This window comes from Malaclemys terrapin, chromosome 2 (genome assembly GCF_027887155.1).
Source record: "Malaclemys terrapin pileata isolate rMalTer1 chromosome 2, rMalTer1.hap1, whole genome shotgun sequence".
Classification (NCBI taxonomy): domain Eukaryota; kingdom Metazoa; phylum Chordata; order Testudines; family Emydidae; genus Malaclemys; species Malaclemys terrapin.
In genome coordinates this window covers 46,826,388-46,844,906 of record NC_071506.1, presented here as the reverse complement: position 1 = coordinate 46,844,906, position 18,519 = coordinate 46,826,388, and the positions used below count along the sequence as shown (strand labels likewise).

General features: G+C 44.0%; 1 protein-coding gene across 1 annotated transcript in view; it reads right to left on the bottom strand.

The window, feature by feature from the left end:
* MMP16 (matrix metallopeptidase 16) overlaps nt 1-16,922 on the bottom strand; it is a 243,844-nt gene extending 226,922 nt beyond the window's left edge. The window contains exon 1 of the mRNA XM_054018842.1: nt 16,428-16,922. Within this exon, the coding sequence (XP_053874817.1) occupies nt 16,428-16,559 (132 nt within the window). The 5' untranslated portion in view covers nt 16,560-16,922. The remainder of the gene's footprint in view (nt 1-16,427) is intronic.
* Nucleotides 16,923-18,519: the final 1,597 nt, after the last annotated feature.

The window sequence follows — 18,519 nt, the reverse complement described above, 5'->3', positions numbered from 1 at the left end:
CTTACAAATCGTGAGGTGTTTTTTAAAAATAATAAATTTGGGGTTTATTTGTGCCTTTAATATACACAGATTATATTTCCAGGCTGTTCTCCACGACCATGAGAGCTAGAAACTTACTTTCTTTTAATGAAAGCTGAGATTCTCAGATAATAACCTGGTTCCAACAGCTGGGGTTTTAAGAAGAACACCAAATATTACAGGACTCTCAATAAAACTGCGAGCTAGTAACATGGATGATGCTTTTTTAACAATAGCAGTGATATTTTTAACAACAATCTTCCAATGTTCCAAAGAAAATTAGGTTCCTCTGTGTGCGTATGCCTGGGTAAGCCAGCTGTAGCGTGATTATCATACAGCTCTTGAAGGCAGGGATTGCTCTGGCACAATGATGCCCCAATCTCATTTGGGGTCCCTGAGCACTACTGTCATACAAATAATAGATATAATTAAAAATGAATTAACATAATGGTCAGCATTTAGTTTCAAGGGACATCTGTCACCCTTTCAAAGCAACTGCACTGGTCTTCCCCCTCCACGGTCCACCAAGGGCACCCAGTGCTGATTCTTTAAAGGTACATCTATACCGGAGCTGGAGGTGTAGTCTCCAGCATGGTTAGACATACCCATGCATTCTGTGGTCAAGGAAGTGCACTAAAAACAGCAATGTAGCTGTGATGGTGTGAGTGGCATGATGAACCCAGGGTAGGCAAGTACATATTATGAGTCTATGATTTAATAACAATTGATGATTTTCCATGACTGCAAGCAGGGATCTGTAACAAGACAAACTAAAAAAAAAAAAAAGAAAAAAGAAAAAATTGAAAGAGATGAAAATGGCCGATAAAGAAAACAACAAGGGGGAGAAAAGGAGTAGCAGTTATGTGTAAAGAAAGGTGGCCATTTGGTTAAGGCATTGGACTGGGACTCAGGAAAACTAGGTCCACTTCCCAGGTGACCATGGCAAGTCTTTAACCACTCCATGCTTCAGTTCTCCATCTGTAAAATTAGGGTTACCATATTTCCACAATCAAAAAAGAGGACACTGGGGGGGAAGCCCTGCCCTAGCCCCGCCCCCGCCCTGCCCCCATCCACTCCCTCCCACTTCCTACCCCGACTGCCCCCCTGCTTCTTGTCCCCTGACTGCCCCCTGCTGAGAACCCCCCACCCTAACTGCCCCCCTAGGGCCCTACCTGTCCCCTGACTGCCCCGACCCTTATCCACTTACATGGGTGGCAGGGTTGTAGAAATTTTGGTGGTGCCCAGAACCCACCCACCCCCCACTTGCCTAAGGCTGAGCTCTGGGCTGGGGCAGGGGGTGGGTGTACAGGAGGGGGTGAGGGGTGCAGGCTCTGGGATGGAGTTTGGGGGTGGGAGGTGGTGCAAAGGGAGGGGGTGCAGGCTTTGGGAGGGAGTTTGAGGGCAGGAAGGGGTGTGTGGGAAGGGGGGAGGAGGTTTGGGAGGGAGTTTGGGGATAGAAGGGGTGAGAACTGTGGGTCTGAGGATGCGGGGTTCATGATGCAGGAGGGGGCTCAGGGATGGAGCAGAGGATTAGGGTGTGGGGGGATGAGGGGTTTGGGGCACTGGAGAGACTCAGGGCTAGGGTGGAAGGGCAGGGTAAGGGCAGCCTGTCTTCCCATTAGTGGATGGGGGCACTAGGACCCGGGGGCAGCAGACAGCAGTTGCTGCTGGCTCTGGCAGTACAAGCAGACAAGGGAGAGGCAGGCAGGAAGCAGGGGGTTCACGGGGGGGGGGGGAAATGCACGGAGGGAAGTGGCAGGTGGAGGCCGGGGACCCATCCAACACTCCCCTGCTCCCTGACTGACCCCCCCGGACTCCCCTTACCATTCTGGCTCCACGTGTTTGCAAAACACGCTGCCGGTGGGTCGGTTTGTGTGTTACACAGGGCTGCAGACAGAGTGGGTCAATCGGCCCAGCCGCCCAATCAGCAGCCGCACTCTGCATGGAAGGGAGGGGGGGAGGCGAGGGAGAAAAAAAACCCTGGACATTTTAACCTTGTTACCAATTCCTCCCGGACAGCTATTTAGAGACGCAAAAGTCGGACATGTCCGGGGAAATACGAACAGATGGTAACCCTAGTAAAATAGTAGGCTAAAGTCATGGGTATTCATTAATGCATTTCAAAAAAAAAATGTTGTCAAAGGAGCCCAGAGCACTGAAAGGGTTCTCTTTTATTGTATTTCATAAAAATCCAAATAAATAACTAAATTAAAAGGGAGGCACGCAGATATTATAGAGATGAAGCCATATAAGTACCCACATTGAAATTAAAATAACATTGTTTTCAATTTTTCTTAGAGTGGAAAATTTAAGTCTGATCCACTAAAGCTTATAGGGGTCGTTCCATTGATTTCAGTGGGGTTTAGATCAGGTCAAGTATTTGTTTTCAGCCTTGGATTATGCAAAAGAGAAACAGAACAGATTTTACTCAAATGTTCCCTATAAAATTCACCTCTGGGCTGAAACTAAGCACAAAAAGTTTCAATCCAAAAAGGATTGTGGATGTGGAATCTGGAGGATGTAAAGCAAGTTCCCATTTAAGCTTATTGCAAGCATTCACTACTATGTTACAGCTCTAATTTGCAAATGTTTGTGGGCTGGAATGTTGTTGTGGACATTGCAGTTGCTTTTTCTGTTCTGCCACTTGCTTTTGAGAAAACTGCCTAATTAAAATAAAATAAATTATGTTTGGGTATTCTTGTTGAGATGTGTAGGAATCTTCTAGCACAGCTACCTAAAATTAAATATAATTTACATATTAATTATTGTATTATTATTATTCTATGTTGAAAGAAAGAAAGAAAGAAAGAAAGAAAGAAAGAAAGAAAGAAAGAATTCTTAGCTCTTTTATAGCACTTTTCATCTGTAGGTCTCCATGCACTTTAAAAAGGAAAGGAAGCAACAGTGTTCCCATTTTACACATGGAGAAACTGAGGCACAGAAAAAGGGAAATTGACTTGCCCAAGTCACAGAAAGGAACAGTGAGAATATAAACCAAATCTGCTGCCTCCTAGAACAGTGCACTAAGCACTGGACCACACTGCCTCCCCTCTTCTATTTGAAAGCATATGGAAGATACAGAGAAAAATTAATCATTTTATATATGTTGTAGAAAGAAGTTATAGTAGCATCAGAATACGGCACTTCACTATCAGTCAGGAAACTAAAAAACAGAACACATTTTTCAAATTATAAAGAAGCAATGAGAACAGCCCTGTCTCAGTGACCTGAATCATTCTGTAGATTTAGCTATTCTAATATTATTACTAATTTTAATACCGGGTTCAGTGTGCATGCCTGTAATCCCAGCTACTTGGGAGGCTGAGGTGGGCAGATCGCTCAGGGGTTCTTGGCTGCGGTGAACCATACCGATTGGGTGTTCGGTGCCACTGACAACCTGGCCAGCGGATGGCTGAAGGACTGGCTAGAACAGTGGTTTTAAAACTTTTTTTCTGGCAACCCAGTTGAAGAAAATTGTTGATGCCCATGACACAACGGAACGGGGAATGTGGAGTTCAGGGTGTGGGAGGAGGCTCTGGGATGGGGCAGGGTGTTGATGTGCAGGAGGGGGTCAGGGCTCTGGTTGCAGGCTCTGGTGTGGGGCCGGGGATGAGGGGTTTGGGGTGCAGGAAGGGGCTCAGGGTTTGGGGGGGCTCAGGGCTGGGGCAGGGGATTGGGGCACAGGGTTGGGGCATGGGCTTCCCTCAGGCAGCTCCCAGTCAGTGGCGCAGCAGGGGTGCTAAGCAGGCTTCCTACCTGTCCTGGCACCGTGGACCAAGCTGTGTCCCAGAAACAGCCAGCAGAAGGTCGGGCTCCTAGATGGAGTCGTGCAAGCGGCTCTTGCCCACAGGCACCATGCCCCGCCCCCAGCTCCCATTGGCCGGTAACCAGCCAATGGGAGTGCGGAGCCAGTGCTCGGGGTGGTGGCAGCGCACAGAGCCCCGTGGCCCCCCCACCTAGGAGCCGGACATGCTGCTGGCCACTTCCGGGGCGCAGTGCAGTGTCAGACAGGTAGGGACTAGCCTGCCTTAGCCGGGCAGCACTGCCGACAGGACTTTTAACAGCCTGGTTGGCGGTGCTGACCAGAGCAGTCGCAACCCAGTGCCTTACATTCCGCGACCCAGTACTGGTTCACGACCCACAATTTGAAAACCACTGGGCTAGAACAAAACGAATGACTTGTAATCAGCGCTCTCTCTGTGAGGGCTGATGGACTGATTGATCAAGGTGATATCAACTAATTATAATATAATAGTCTTATTTTGTAGACAGATCATTAATTTTACTTGCAGTTAACAATGAAATTTCATCATGATAGATTTGTACAACATCCAAACCACTGCATGTCAATAAACTGCCACAACCTCAGCTTCATGGAGAAGACAGAGGGTTAAACAGCTCTGCTAACAGCACATCAAGCAACCCAAGGCTGGAACAGGGAAGGGTAGCACAATAGGATTGTCATCCAAGGGACAAGACACAGCACAAAAGTGAAGACAATTTCTCCCTGAAACATTGCATGAAAATCCATTTAGACCTGACAAAGAAGGGTGTTCCCTTCCATAAAAGGGATGCTTGTTTTTCTGTTGTATTACCTATCCATGTTCTAAGTCAGGGGTGGGCAAACTATGGCCCAGGGCCACATCTGGCCCTTCAGATGTTTTAATCAGTCCCTCAAGCTCCTGCCGGGGAGCGGGGTCTGGTGCTTACCCCGCTCTGGCACTGGAAACAGAGGCTTGCACTGCTCCGCCTGTGTTGTGGCTCTGCGCGGCTCCCGGAAGCAGTGGCATGTCCCCCCTCTGGCTCCTATGCATAGGGTGAGCAAAGGGGCTCCACAGTCCCATTGGCCGCGAGCCATGGCCAATGGGAGCTGCAGGGGCGGCACCTGCAGATGGGGCAGCGCGCCAAGCTGCCTGGCTGCGCCTCTGAGTAAGAGCCGGGACATGCTGTGTAAGAGAGGGGACATGCTGCTGCTTCCAGGAGCTGCTTGAGGTAAGCGCCGCCTGGAGCCTGCACCCTTGACCCCCTCCTACACCCCAACCCCCTGCTCCAGCCTTGATCCCCCTCCCACCCTCCGAAACCCTTGGTCCAAGCCCAGAGCACCCTTCTGCACCCCCAACCCCTTGTCCCAGCCCCACCCCAGAGCCTGCACTGCCCAGCCGGAGCCCTCAGCCCCTTCCGCACCCCAACCCCCAATTTTGTGAGCATTCATGGGCCGCCATACAATTTCCATGCCCAGATGTGGCCCTCAGGCCCAAAAGTTTGCCCACCCCTGCTCTAAGTATTTGGTCATATCCCCTTTGCCCCTTAGCTGCCATTTCATTGAAAGAGGAATCTTCCCCATTATCAGCCTGCATCCCCCACTGGAGGGCAGAGATGTGTTTGTTGTCCAACAAAAACAGGACCAGTGAAACAAAGAAGTCGGCTTTTCTTCCAGAAAGTGAGGAAATAATCAAAGGGCAGATTTGTCTGAGGACAATCTTCTACACAAAGGTGTGAAACTAACTTGATATTTTGTAATGATAAAAGATTGGGGAGGGGAGAAGAGAAGGATGAATGAAGTCATCTTACTGAAACAGAATCAACTGTGTCATATCAGGGAAAATGCAGATGGAGCTGCAGATGAGGTACATGGACTTATCCTACAGCATTTAGGGTTAGTGTGTGCCATATAAGCCAAGCCTTTAAGAAAGGGTGTGGTGGAGTTGCACCATCCCAGGGGAATCAGAGGGAGGGATTATTCCTCACAGCACAATCCTTCTCCCAGCTCTCTGATGCACAGGCTACACCAGAGGTTGGCAACCTTTCAGAAGTGGTGTGCTGAGTCTTCATTTATTCACTTTAATTTAAGGTTTCACATGCCGGTAATACATTTTAACGTTTTTTAGAAGGTCTCTCTCTATAAGTCTATATATTATATAACTAAACTACTGTTGTATGTAAAGTAAACGAGGTTTTCAAAATGTTTAAGAAGCTTCGTTTAAAATTAAATTAAAATGCTGATCTTATGCTACCGGCCTGCTCAGCCTGCTTCTGGCCTGGGGTTCCGTTCACCTAGGCTGGCAGTGGGCTGAGCGGGGCCTGCGGCCAGGACCCCAGCTGGCAAGGGGCCGGCAGCCAGAACCCCAGACCAGCAACGGGCTGAGCGATGCCAGGGGCCAGGACCCAGACTGGCAGCGGGCTGAGCGGGGCTGGCAGCCGGGACCCCAGACCAGCAGCGGACTGAGCGGCTCAGCCCTCTGCCGGTCTGGTGTTCCATCCGCTGGCTCCTGCCAGCCAGGGTCCTAGCTGCCGTCCCCACTCAGCCCGCTGCCGGTCTGGGGTCCTGGCAGGGGGCTGGAGGGATACGCCCTGCCTCCACCCCCCTTTCCCAAGGCCCCGCTCCTGCCTCTTCTCTGCCTCCTTCCCGGTCTGAGCAGCAAGGGCGCTGGGGCTCCTCTTCTCCCCTCCCTCGCAAGGGCCATAGGCGGCAGGGAGGGAGAGGAGGCAGGGCACGACAGCATGCTGGGGGAAGAGGCGAGGGAGGGGGAAGCTTGGTCCTACAGCAGCAGCCGGCAAGACCAAGCTTGCTTCTGCCCCGTGCCCCCGCAGAGAGAGCGGTGGGCAGGGGGCGGAGAAGAGTGGGCTGGGCCAGGCAGGATTTTTAATGGCACGCTCCTGCCTGCTGGGGTCCCGGCCGTTGGCCCCGCTCAGCCCGCTGATGGGGTTCGGCAGCGAGCTTAGCAGGGCCAGCAGCGGTCACAGCATGCCACTAAAAATCGGTTCATGTGCCGTCTTTGGCACATGTGCCATAGGTTGCAGACCCCTGGGCTACACCATCTGCAGGCCAATTGGGTAGTGAGGGCAGAGACAGACCCACCTCCTCCCTATGGCTCTGGTGTGCATCCTTTAGACCACATGTAGGAAGCAGTCCTGTGTTCCTGACAGTATGCAGGGACTGAGCAGGGGCGCGGGAGTAAAGATCCTTTCATCCTACCCCTTCCCACTGCAGATCCACACAAGGGCCAGTCGCAAGCTGGCCCATAAAGAACAACCAGAAAACTATTCAAAAATAATCTTCCTCCATAATACAAAAATCATATGCTTTATTCATCTGTCATCATACACCGCAATGAAAGTTTCCATTGTTTTCCACTGAATCTTCTACAGAAAATATTGTGACTCATTGTTTCAGCCATACCTCCACTGTAGTAGTAATAAAATTTATTTACTGCTTTTTAGCTCAGGATTTTAAAGCACTTTTCAAACACCAGATGCAAGCCTGCACCACTTGAAATCTGAGGCCTGATCCTGCAAGGTTTCTGACTGCCTCTTTTTTAGTACTCAATGCATTAAAATCAATAGGATCCTTGCTGGATCAGATGGTTAAACCTGCCTGTGGAATCAATGGGAGATTTGAGTGTGCAAAAAATACAGGATCAAGCCCATTAGTTAATTATGTCTTATAACGCTCCAAGAGGTATGAAAGAATTACTTCACCCATCACTAAAAGGCAGTCACTTCTCGAGTGGTATAAAACAGCTGTTGTCAATACACAGAAACAGTGCACAACAGTTTCAATCAACATATAAAATTATATAACTAAGTATTTCCATTTCTATAGTTTGTCAATTTTAATTCTTCCCAGAAAGAAGCTGTTACAGTGTAATTGTCCTTACTGTAAAGTAAAATGTGCTTATAATGAATGGTCATAAGCAGTAGCATGAATGAATAGTTGCCAAGCAACCAATAAATAAACGAAAGGTTCCAAATAACATGACCTCTCTTTAAAAGATAAAGCTCTCTCTGACATAATTATTTTTAAAATCCATTTCTGCAGCAAGCAGAATCATGTTTGGAACTCCAATATAGGTCTTCTTAATACAAACTGAAACCAAATCTGTCATTTGACACACTGGAGATATCAAACCAAGCATAGTCAACCCATCCCCTCACATTATGGTGAGTGGCAGGGAGTGGAGATGGAAAATGGGTCAGGCAATAAACTGTAATCCAATATGGAGAGGTGAACAGCATTCATGATTAAACAAGAGCATTAAAAAGATCAGTTATATTAAGTATCTTCAAACAACATCAAGAAGAAGTAGTCTTCTAGGATTTTATCATCATAAAACAATCATGAGTTAAGGTAAAAGAAGGAGAAAGACTTTAAAACTGAGAGAACAGATACAGGTTAAAATGTTTTGAAACTATATAATTCACCATTTTATCTTTATAAACCCTTACAACTGAGCCCTGCCATGTGCATAAGCAGAATTAAGGTGCCTAGAGCAAGCACTGACCTTTTAGATGGATTCAAATAAAATTGACAGAGAGGCATAAATCTTAAACCACTTAAAAAATAGTATATCCACTCTGAGAAAACAATGAATGGTAATGTATTAATTTCACAATATTTTACTGTAGGATGGCCTCTTGCGTGATGGAAGCAGAATTTTTAGGACAATATATTCAATAATTCTTTTATAAATATCTTATGAAATAAAAGATAAAATACACTGCAGTTTGCTATGTTTATCTTGCAATGTTCACAAAATACTTTATTTAACCAAACTTTTTCTTTCATAAAACGGAGAGCTACTAATGGATTTGATGTTCAAATACTAAACAACTGACTATTTGTAATGGTAGATAGGATTCATTCTAATTCTAAATAGTTCCCTGTCATTAAAACCATAGAAGCCCTAAAGAACTAACATATGACTTGGACTGTGTAAACTCTTTGGAACAGGGACCATAGATTCATAGATTCATAGATTCTAGGACTGGAAGGGACCTCGAGAGGTCATCGAGTCCAGTCCCCTGCCCGCATGGCAGGACCAAATACTGCCTAGACCATCCCTAGTAGACATTTATCTAACCTACCCTTAAATATCTCCAGAGACGGAGATTCCACAACCTCCCTAGGCAATTTGTTCCAGTGTTTAACCACCCTGACAGTTAGGAACTTTTTCCTAATGTCCAATCTAGACCTCCCTTGCTGCAGTTTAAACCCATTGTTTCTGGTTCTATCCTTAGAGGCTAAGGTGAACAAGTTCTCTCCCTCCTCCTTATGACACCCTTTTATATACCTGAAAACTGCTATCATGTCCCCTCTCAGTCTTCTCTTTTCCAAACTAAACAAACCCAATTCTTTCAGCCTTCCTTCATAGGTCATGTTCTCAAGACCTTTAATCATTCTTGTTGCTCTTCTTTGGACCCTTTCCAGTTTCTCCACATCTTTTTTAAAATGCGGCGCCCAGAACTGGACACAATACTCCAGCTGAGGCCTAACCAGAGCAGAGTAGAGCGGAAGAATGACTTCTCGTGTCTTGCTCACAACACACCTGTTAATGCATCCCAGAATCATGTTTGCTTTGTTTGCAACAGCATCACACTGTTGACTCATATTTAGCTTGTGGTCCACTATAACCCCTAGATCCCTTTCTGCCGTACTCCTTCCTAGACAGTCTTTTCCCATTCTGTATGTGTGAAATTGATTTTTCCTTCCTAAGTGGAGCACTTTGCATTTGTCTTTGTTAAACTTCATCCTGTTTAACTCAGACCATTTCTCCAATTTGTCCAGATCATTTTGAATTATGACCCTGTCCTCCAAAGTAGTTGCAATCCCTCCCAGTTTGGTATCATCCGCAAACTTAATAAGCGTACTTTCTATGCCAATATCTAAGTCGTTGATGAAGATATTGAACAGAGCCGGTCCCAAAACAGACCCCTGCGGTACCCCACTCGTTACGCCTTTCCAGCAGGATTGGGAACCATTAATAACAACTCTCTGAGTACGATTATCCAGCCAGTTATGCACCCACCTTATAGTAGCCCCATCTAATTTGTATTTGCCTAGTTTATCGATAAGAATATCATGCGAGACCGTATCAAATGCCTTACTAAAGTCTAGGTATACCACATCCACCGCTTCACCCTTATCCACAAGGCTCGTTATCCTATCAAAGAAAGCTATCAGATTGGTTTGACATGATTTGTTCTTCACAAATCCATGCTGGCTATTCCCTATCACCTTACCACCTTCCAAGTGTTGGCAGATGATTTCCTTAATTACTTGCTCCATTATCTTCCCTGGCACAGAAGTTAAACTAACTGGTCTGTAGTTACCTGGGTTGTTTTTAGTTCCCTTTTTATAGATGGGCACTATATTTGCCCTTTTCCAGTCTTCTGGAATCTCTCCCGTCTCCCATGACTTTCCAAAGATAATAGCTAGAGGCTCAGATACCTCCTCTATTAGCTCCTTGAGTATTCTAGGATGCATTTCATCAGGCCCGGGTGACTTGCAGGCATCTAACTTTTCTAAGTGATGTTTAACTTGTTCTTTTTTTATTTTATCCGCTAAACCTACCCCCTTCCCATTAGCATTCACTATGTTAGGCATTCCTTCAGACTTCTCGGTGAAGACCGAAACAAACAACCATCTTTGTTTGTGTTTGCATATTGCCTAACACAATGGAGATCGATCCAGGACTGAGCCCCTGTGTATTCCTGTAATACCAATAATAAATAATATTTCACTCCAGTAGTACATTAATCTGTTGGTATTCTTAAATACAGGAATTATGTTTTGAATTATAGCAGGCAATGCAATAATCCAAACAATAATCTCCATGCATATTTCATAGTCTCACTGAAAGGAAGGCCAATTCATTGCATAGTACCATGTGCCTTTTATGATGGAAGAGTGTGAAAAGCCTTCCGTTAGCTACCTGAGCTATAACTTTCTGATTAACATCCATTTATATTAATGCTGCGGCACAATGCTAGATATATAGATCTGTTCATCAGAAGCCTTTACAGCTAAATTTCTTTGTACCTGCTTTTTCTAAGTAAGTACTGACTATACTACATTATATCTAAATTCTCTACTGAGTAATATACTTCAGCCAGCTAGCTACACCCACCGTCAATATTAACAAATGGTCATTTAGCATCCTTTTATAAATATACTCACAACTTCAGTGAGTAAGGAGTGAACGACTGGGCCCTTATATACTTGAATGTAATGTGTAATGCTTGTAAATAAAAACAATATGAAGGGCCTATCAAGTTCCTTTCAATACACATGGCAGTGTGTAATGTCAGGAATACCTTTAACTCCTTCTTTACATGTATTTTCCGGGCTTGCTCTGTAACATGCTCTTATTACAATAACGCATAGCACTTGCAATTCTAATTAAGTATTCCAGTTGAAAAGCACATAAAAGGGAAGAGGCAGATTTTTTTTTTTTTGCCAATTGTTTATTCCCTTACAATTACAGGTTGAAGATTTAAAATGATCAGTTTTTTAAAGTTTATAAAAACCCAGTGCGTAGGGATGAAAAGGTCATGTATTACCATTCAGCAAGAGTAGGACACTAATTGTAAAGTTTGTTAACAATGAAAACAAAGAGGTTCTCATCTCCTTGTTACCATGGAAAAATGCTACCAGACAGCATTTCTCTGAAGTTTTGATTCCACTGCGTTTTGTTCCACAATAAGCAATTTAACTGTCACACTTACTTAAAAAGGAGGGAAGGAGAAAAAGAAGGTTGTATTGTTTTAAGGTGTTGCTCATACTAAAATAGGACTCACTTTAAAATCCCCTTAGGGACCCAAGCATATATATTTAGCAATAGAAGACGGAAAATATAGTATAACAGTCTGCTTTAGAAAAGAGATGATGAGCCATACTTTTCCCTCTAGTATTTCCCACAACACCGATGCAGTTAGCGAGACGAGACGTGATCCTCCAAACACTTCTTCACCCAGTACTCCTTACTCACATGAATAGTTGCAATAACTTGGATGGGGCTACTCAACATGAGTAGGGGTAGGCAGGATGAGAGTTGGGGAGAGGAAGGTGCTCCTACCCTGTCTTTTGATATAGGTAGTTTGTTTCAATGGGTTTTGATTCTTCCCCTCCCCTACCCCACCCACACCTATTAAAAAGGTGAAACTGTTGTTAATGCAATATAAATAAAAATAATTACAGAAATTCTTAGACTATAGAAAATGTCAGCTTTAGGAAAATAGTTATCAACAAAATTACAAGTTTAAAAGTCACATTCTACTCTTTAATATTTGTAACTACCCTATGAGTGTTAGAGTTCTGCTTGGGTCTTTAACAGGGAAATTGCCTATAAACACTAGAAGTATTTAGTATCTAGTAATGCAAGAAACAGTTAACATAATGAAGAACCAGTGGAAAAAAAATTGTTTGCCTGGGAATTTCATTATCCTACATAGATTTTCAAAGGGGAAAATCCAGCCAGGTCATTACAAGAATTCTATACTGAAAGCTCTCAATTTGTAGGATAAAATTGGAATTTTAAATATTTTGTTAATAGCTATTATCCCATTTACTATCCCACTGATGCATCTGACTTGTAGAGTAAGACTGAACTAAAAATTTAGGGAAACACTGAAAACCTCTGGTGCACAATCACTCACACAAGTAAACCTCAGACTTTGATGGCAGTACTTATGTGAGTAATATGGAATTAACAATCTGGACCTTAACCCTAACCTTTGATCCAGGTGACACCTTAGAAAGTGATCCCCAAAACGCCAGTGATGACCAGGAACCTCTGAAAATAAAAGCTAAAACTTCCTAAAACTAGTCTTACATGAATCCTAGATCTCAAATATTGTTACTCAAAGCACACATGAATACTTGAAATAAATGGTGGATTTACAGCCCTCCCTTATCTAAATCCACTGCAAAATTTTCATTGACATCAGAGAACATGTGAGAGCAATACTATGGTTAATGTAATAAATAAATGACTGTCATTTACATTTCTCACTCTGACCTACATCATACTCAGCTACGTCTAGTTATTAAAACAGTATGTACCATATGAAAGTCATCATTGACATTCGTGTTTCAGAAATTACACGTCAGCTATCATTGGAAGCAGAACCTTCACCCACTTCCATCTGGATGTTTAGCAAGAACAAGTTTTACAAACAACCAATATGATCTTTAAAAAATGGTCATGCCAATTATAAAGTCAGGTTCCTATTTTTTTGTCTTAGAAGATGATACCTACACTTAATCTCTTTGAACTTCAGTAGTATCCCTTGAGACGTGCTCTGGTTCAGTCTTACAAACTCAAGTTGGAAACCAAGAAAGCCAGCATTTCTATACAAATTTTATTCAATACCTAAAATGTTAGACTATATCAGTCAGAATTTCCAATGCTCAATACCTATCATCAATATTTCCTCCAAATTTTACTGTAATCAGAGAGTATAAAAATCAAAAAATAAATTCTAAATTCACATGAAACCTCAATTAGCATAAAAATAATCACATCACAGTCTGTTTTCCAAATACATGTATTCAGTGGAACTGAATTCAACCAAACTGGCACTAGTTTTTTAAGGCACCCTAATTTCTATGTGTATTTTAATGGATCTTGGAATGAATTTGTCAGATTCCATTTTACTGATTTATTATAGAGTGTAAGTGTTTTATGGGTCTGATGCTGACACACAGAATTGTATGGCACAGTGTCACCACATTGTTGCCAAGTCCTTTGCCTCACATTACCTTCTGCTTTGTGATTGTGGCACCTCTCGATATTACAACAAAAGACAACTGAAAAGCTGTGAGGGTATGAAAATACCTTGGAAGTGCTAGCATGGAACACATTTTGTTTCAGGAAGAAGAGGAGGGTCAGGAGATGAGACACCTCTAAAGGAATAGAGAACCTGAATGGCATTTCATGAGTACAAGCACTTTCCCCCCCTCTTTGGCTTTCCTTCCTTGTGGTCCTGTACTTCCCCCTCAAAATCTGCTATTTTCCATATTGAAGAGAAGGGAAAAAATAAATTGGCTTTTCCTCTTTCCCCTGAAAACCTCTCACGTGTTGTGGTTGGCCTCCCCTTTGTGCCCCACTAGACTGACATTCTCTCTCTCCTCCCACCATAACTCCATCTACTACCCATCTCTCCAGCAGAACCAGTGGCCAGCAAATAAGTCTACAGAGGGAGGAGGAAGTTCTTCTGTAGCTGAAATTTCTTTTATATCCCCAGCAGAGGGCCACTAAGGGAAGACAGGAAAGGGTACACAAAGCTGTCTCCTCTCTTCCTCTATGTTTCTTTTTATATCCACCAATGAAAGAATGAAGTTGAGAAAGTAGCAGTACAGCAGGAGACATGGTTGAGAGAAGAATCAAAATGTGCACGTCAGCTCGGAAGGGTGGGAGAAACATTAGGGGGAAGGAAACAGAGCAGCATTGCATGCGAGGAAAAATACTGAGGGAAATTAAGAAAATTACTAGAAGTGAGTGTTATTATTTATATTGCAGTAGCCTCCAAAAGCCACAATCAGGATCATGGCTCCATTGGGCTAAATATTGTACAACAGATGGAAAGACATGGTCTCTGTCCCAAAGAATTTACAATCTAACACAAGGGGGAGGGAAATATTAGGGGAAAGAGAAAAGGTGTGTGTGTTTGTGTATTAGGACGAGCGACCAGAAATGGCAGAGGAAGAGATCTTGGAGCAAAAGAGACCAGGAGTTTTGAGCGGGGAGGAAATCTTAATGATGGCATGGAGAGACCAGGATTACATGAGAAGAGACTGATGTGAGGAGACCACTAGTGTGTGTGGGGAGATCTTGGGAAAGTGACCCCTGGAGAATGTGTGTGGTGGGGGGAACTCTTGGTGGTGGAGAGGGAGAGACTAGTATTGGATCAGTGGGGAAATCTTGGGACAGGAAGAGACCAGAAGTGGGTGTGTGGGAGAGGTGAACTTGGGTGAGGAGAGACAGAGAGACCTGTATTGTGTATGGGAGGAGATCCTGGAGGAAGAGACCAACAGTGCACAGGGGGAGACTAGAAGTGAGCGAGTGTGTGTGTGTGGAGGGGGGAACATGGATGGGGAAGGGGACCAGGTCTGTCTGGGCAGAGATTTTTGGGGGTAGACCCAATGTCTACCCTGGAAGAGATTTTTTGTGGAAGACACCAGGTGTGTTTGGGGAGATCTTGGATGAGGCATAATTGATATGAAGTACAGATGTGTCTGGGGTTGAGGAGATATGGGACAGGGGTGTGTCTGAGGGAGATTTCTTTATTGTGGGGCAGGAATGTATGTAAGTGGGTGAGAGCTAGGGGAACAGGAGTTTATGTAAGAGAAAGAGGAAATGTGTGTGTGTGTGTGTGAGAGAGAGAGAGAGAGAGAGATGTTGGGGACAAGAGTATATTTGTGCTAGAGAAAGAGTTCAGGGAATACAAGTGTGTGGGTGAGAGTCTGGAGATAGAAACAAATGGTCTGTATGGTCTATGGATGCAGCAAAAAGTTCAGAAAGCAGGATGGACGGGAGAGAAGCAAGTGAGGAGTATGGGCAGATAACAAAAGAATGGAATTATAGTGTGAGCGAGAGAATGAAAGAAATGTGTAAAGTAGGGAGACATACACAGAACAAGAAAGAAAGGAAGGTGAAGGACCGGAGTGGATGGGAAGAAAAGAGAGGGAAGTATTATACAGTATTGAAAAATCAGATTAAAGGAAACCAAACTGCAGAAAAGGATGCATCAAGATACACCATGAAAGGCAAGGAAAAAAGGGAAAAAAGACTATGCACAAAGGAGACATAGTAACAAATATTTCTTAATGGAAAGCATAACATAAAAAAATCAAAACTGAAAAAATGGGGTGGATTAGAATAGGGGTTGGAAATGGGGGGCATACACTGAAATCTCACTGTGGCAGCAAAATTCCTAGGGTTAGTCCTGCCTGGGAAGCTATTCATTTTAATTCGCTTTTCTACTTTTATATATATATATACATATATATATATAATTCCTTCTTGGCTCTCCCCACCCTCCAACTTTAGTCGCAACTAAATGGCATTTATTTAGGCATTTCTAGTAACAAGTATTCAGTCATGCTTAAATGAGAAAAAGACCAGCTTTTGTGCTTAAATATTTGACAAGGAGATATACTAACGTATCAAGTTTCCCTCCCCCCTTCCTCCACATTAGACTCTCTTTCATTTATTTTTCCCCTTTGTTTAAAACAGCAAGACATCTGAAGTCAAAGGTATCCCTGCAGCTTTCTCCGAGCTGTCTGGGTATTATATACCCTTGCTCCTTTTATTATGCCACTGGCTTGTGTTTAGGGATTCGTATCTTCCCGGCATATCCCGGGCACAATGATGTGGTCTAGCTCTGGGCTGCCGAGGATAACGGGATTCTCCGGCTAACAGGCATCCATCAGACAAGGGAACTCGGATCCGAGAACTGGCTGCTGCAGGAAAGCAAAGCCAATGTGCATGTGTGTCTTGGCTGCTCCGGAGACATGGCTGGGGAGCTGTTTTACTGAATCAGCCCAAATATTGGGGAACAGCCTTCGGAAGAAAGGGAAGGAGGAAGGAAACACACACACACTCACACATACACCCGGCTGATCTTACCTCCACATTGAAATACTGCTCCGCTGTGCACACGGGGGCACATAAAATCCAAAGCAAGGTTTGCAAGAAAAACCCCCTGGAATGATGTACGAAATCCAACCGGCTTCCAGTGCTGAATGCGAGTAAGATCATAGTGAACTGCGCCTCAGTGGATGGAAGAGTCTCTTTCTCTCTGCTCTCTCTCCTTCCCTTACACAAACAAACAGTCCCCAGTGTTGGTGAAGAACCCTTAATGCAGGTTCACCCACAACAGGGGAGGAGGAGGAGGAGAAGAAACAGACACTTCACTCCACAACACAGATAGCAGCAGCAGCAGGGTCAGCTCTTACTCATCTTCAGTCCCGTAAGGAGGGAATGTGGCGTCCAAGTACAGCTGCAGCTCCTGCAAGGCTTTTTCCTTTGCACAGCAGCCGCCTCTGTGTCCTCCTCCTCCTCCCCCTCCTGCTCGGAAAGGCCTTTGCTGCTTGGCTGCCTGTGCTCCCCTGCCCTGCCTGTGCTTGTGCCTCTCCTCTCTCTTCTCTCCTCCACTCCAGAATGTTCATCTGTAATCTACATAACTCCTCCTCCAGAGTCAGCCTCCTCACGTACATCTTAAAGGAGACAATCCTGAAAGGCTACTGTCAGTCTGTGCTGGAATGGACCTGATCCCCCCTCTAAAGCAGGAGCTCTCTCACAAGCTGCTACAACTGTTGGAACAGATTTCCAAGAAAGGCAGTGGGATGAGTGAGTTTAACGCACGCACACACACACTCCCTAGTTAGGAACTCTCCTGCCCAATGAAGTTTGACAAATCTGTAAATTCCTTAAATCCCTCAATTCATAGGAATGTGTTGGAGCCCACTTCTCCCTGTTCATAAACTGCCCTGCTTGCCAAGTGTACTGTGACACTAAATTGTATGTGAGGGACAACATTAACCTTGTGTCTATATACTGCCCAGCCCCCTCCCTGCTAAGAAAACCTCTACTCAATTTTCTATATGCACCTTTCGTATAAATCTCTCGATACGTTCCCTAATGTCCACTTGTAATATAATTATCTTTATATATCCCTCATTACACACTACCTTTACACAGCTCTCTTTATAGACCTTCACTATATAGCTCTGGATACACTTGTCATTATGAGCAACCTCAAGACAAGACTGATTTTATGGAAAATTGGTGCTGTCAAATTAACTTGATTTTTTTTGTAATGAGATCACAAGTTTGGTTGATAAACTCTTGCAATAACAGACTTAGAGTTCGGTAAGGTATTTGACCACACATCCTGATAAAAAAAATCAGCATTATACAAAAGCAATGTAGTGCATAGTAAATGGATTAAAAACTGCATATGGCTCCCCAATAAGCTCCCAGTGCAACAGTGTTGCCAGAAGGGATAATGTGATCCTTGGATGCATAAACAAGGGTATCTTGAGTAGAAGTAGAGAAGTTATTTCACCTCTGCATTTGGTACTGGTGCAACCACCACTGAAATACTGTGTCCAGTTCAATTCAAGATGGATGTTGATAAACTGAAGAGGATTCAGAGACAAGACACCAGAATAATTAAAGAATTGGAAAACCTGCCTTTCAGTGACTGACTCAAGGAGCTGTCTATTTAGTTTAACAAAAAAAAGTTAAGGGATGACTCGAGTCTAAAAGTACCTACACAGGAAACAAATACTTCATAATGGGCTCTTCAGTCTAGCAGAGAAAGACATAACCTGATCCAATGGTTGGAAGCTGAAGCTAAACAAATTCAGACTGAAAATAAGGCATAATTTTTTTTAACAGAAAGAGTAATTAACCATTGGAACTGATTGCCAGGGGTCACACTGGATTGTCCATCACTGCCAAATTTTTAAATGAAGATTGGATTTTTTTCTGAAATATATACTCTAGGAATTATTTTGGAGAAGATCTACGGCTTGTGTTGTACAGGAGGTCAGACTACATGATCACAGTGTTCCCTTCTGGCCTTGGAATCTATGATAGAGATCAGAATGTAAATGTTAATGGGGAATGGTCATTAAATGTGGTGTTTCTACTGAGGTCCCACAAGGATATGTCACTGGCCCAATGCTGTCCATTATCCTCATCACAGTGTGAG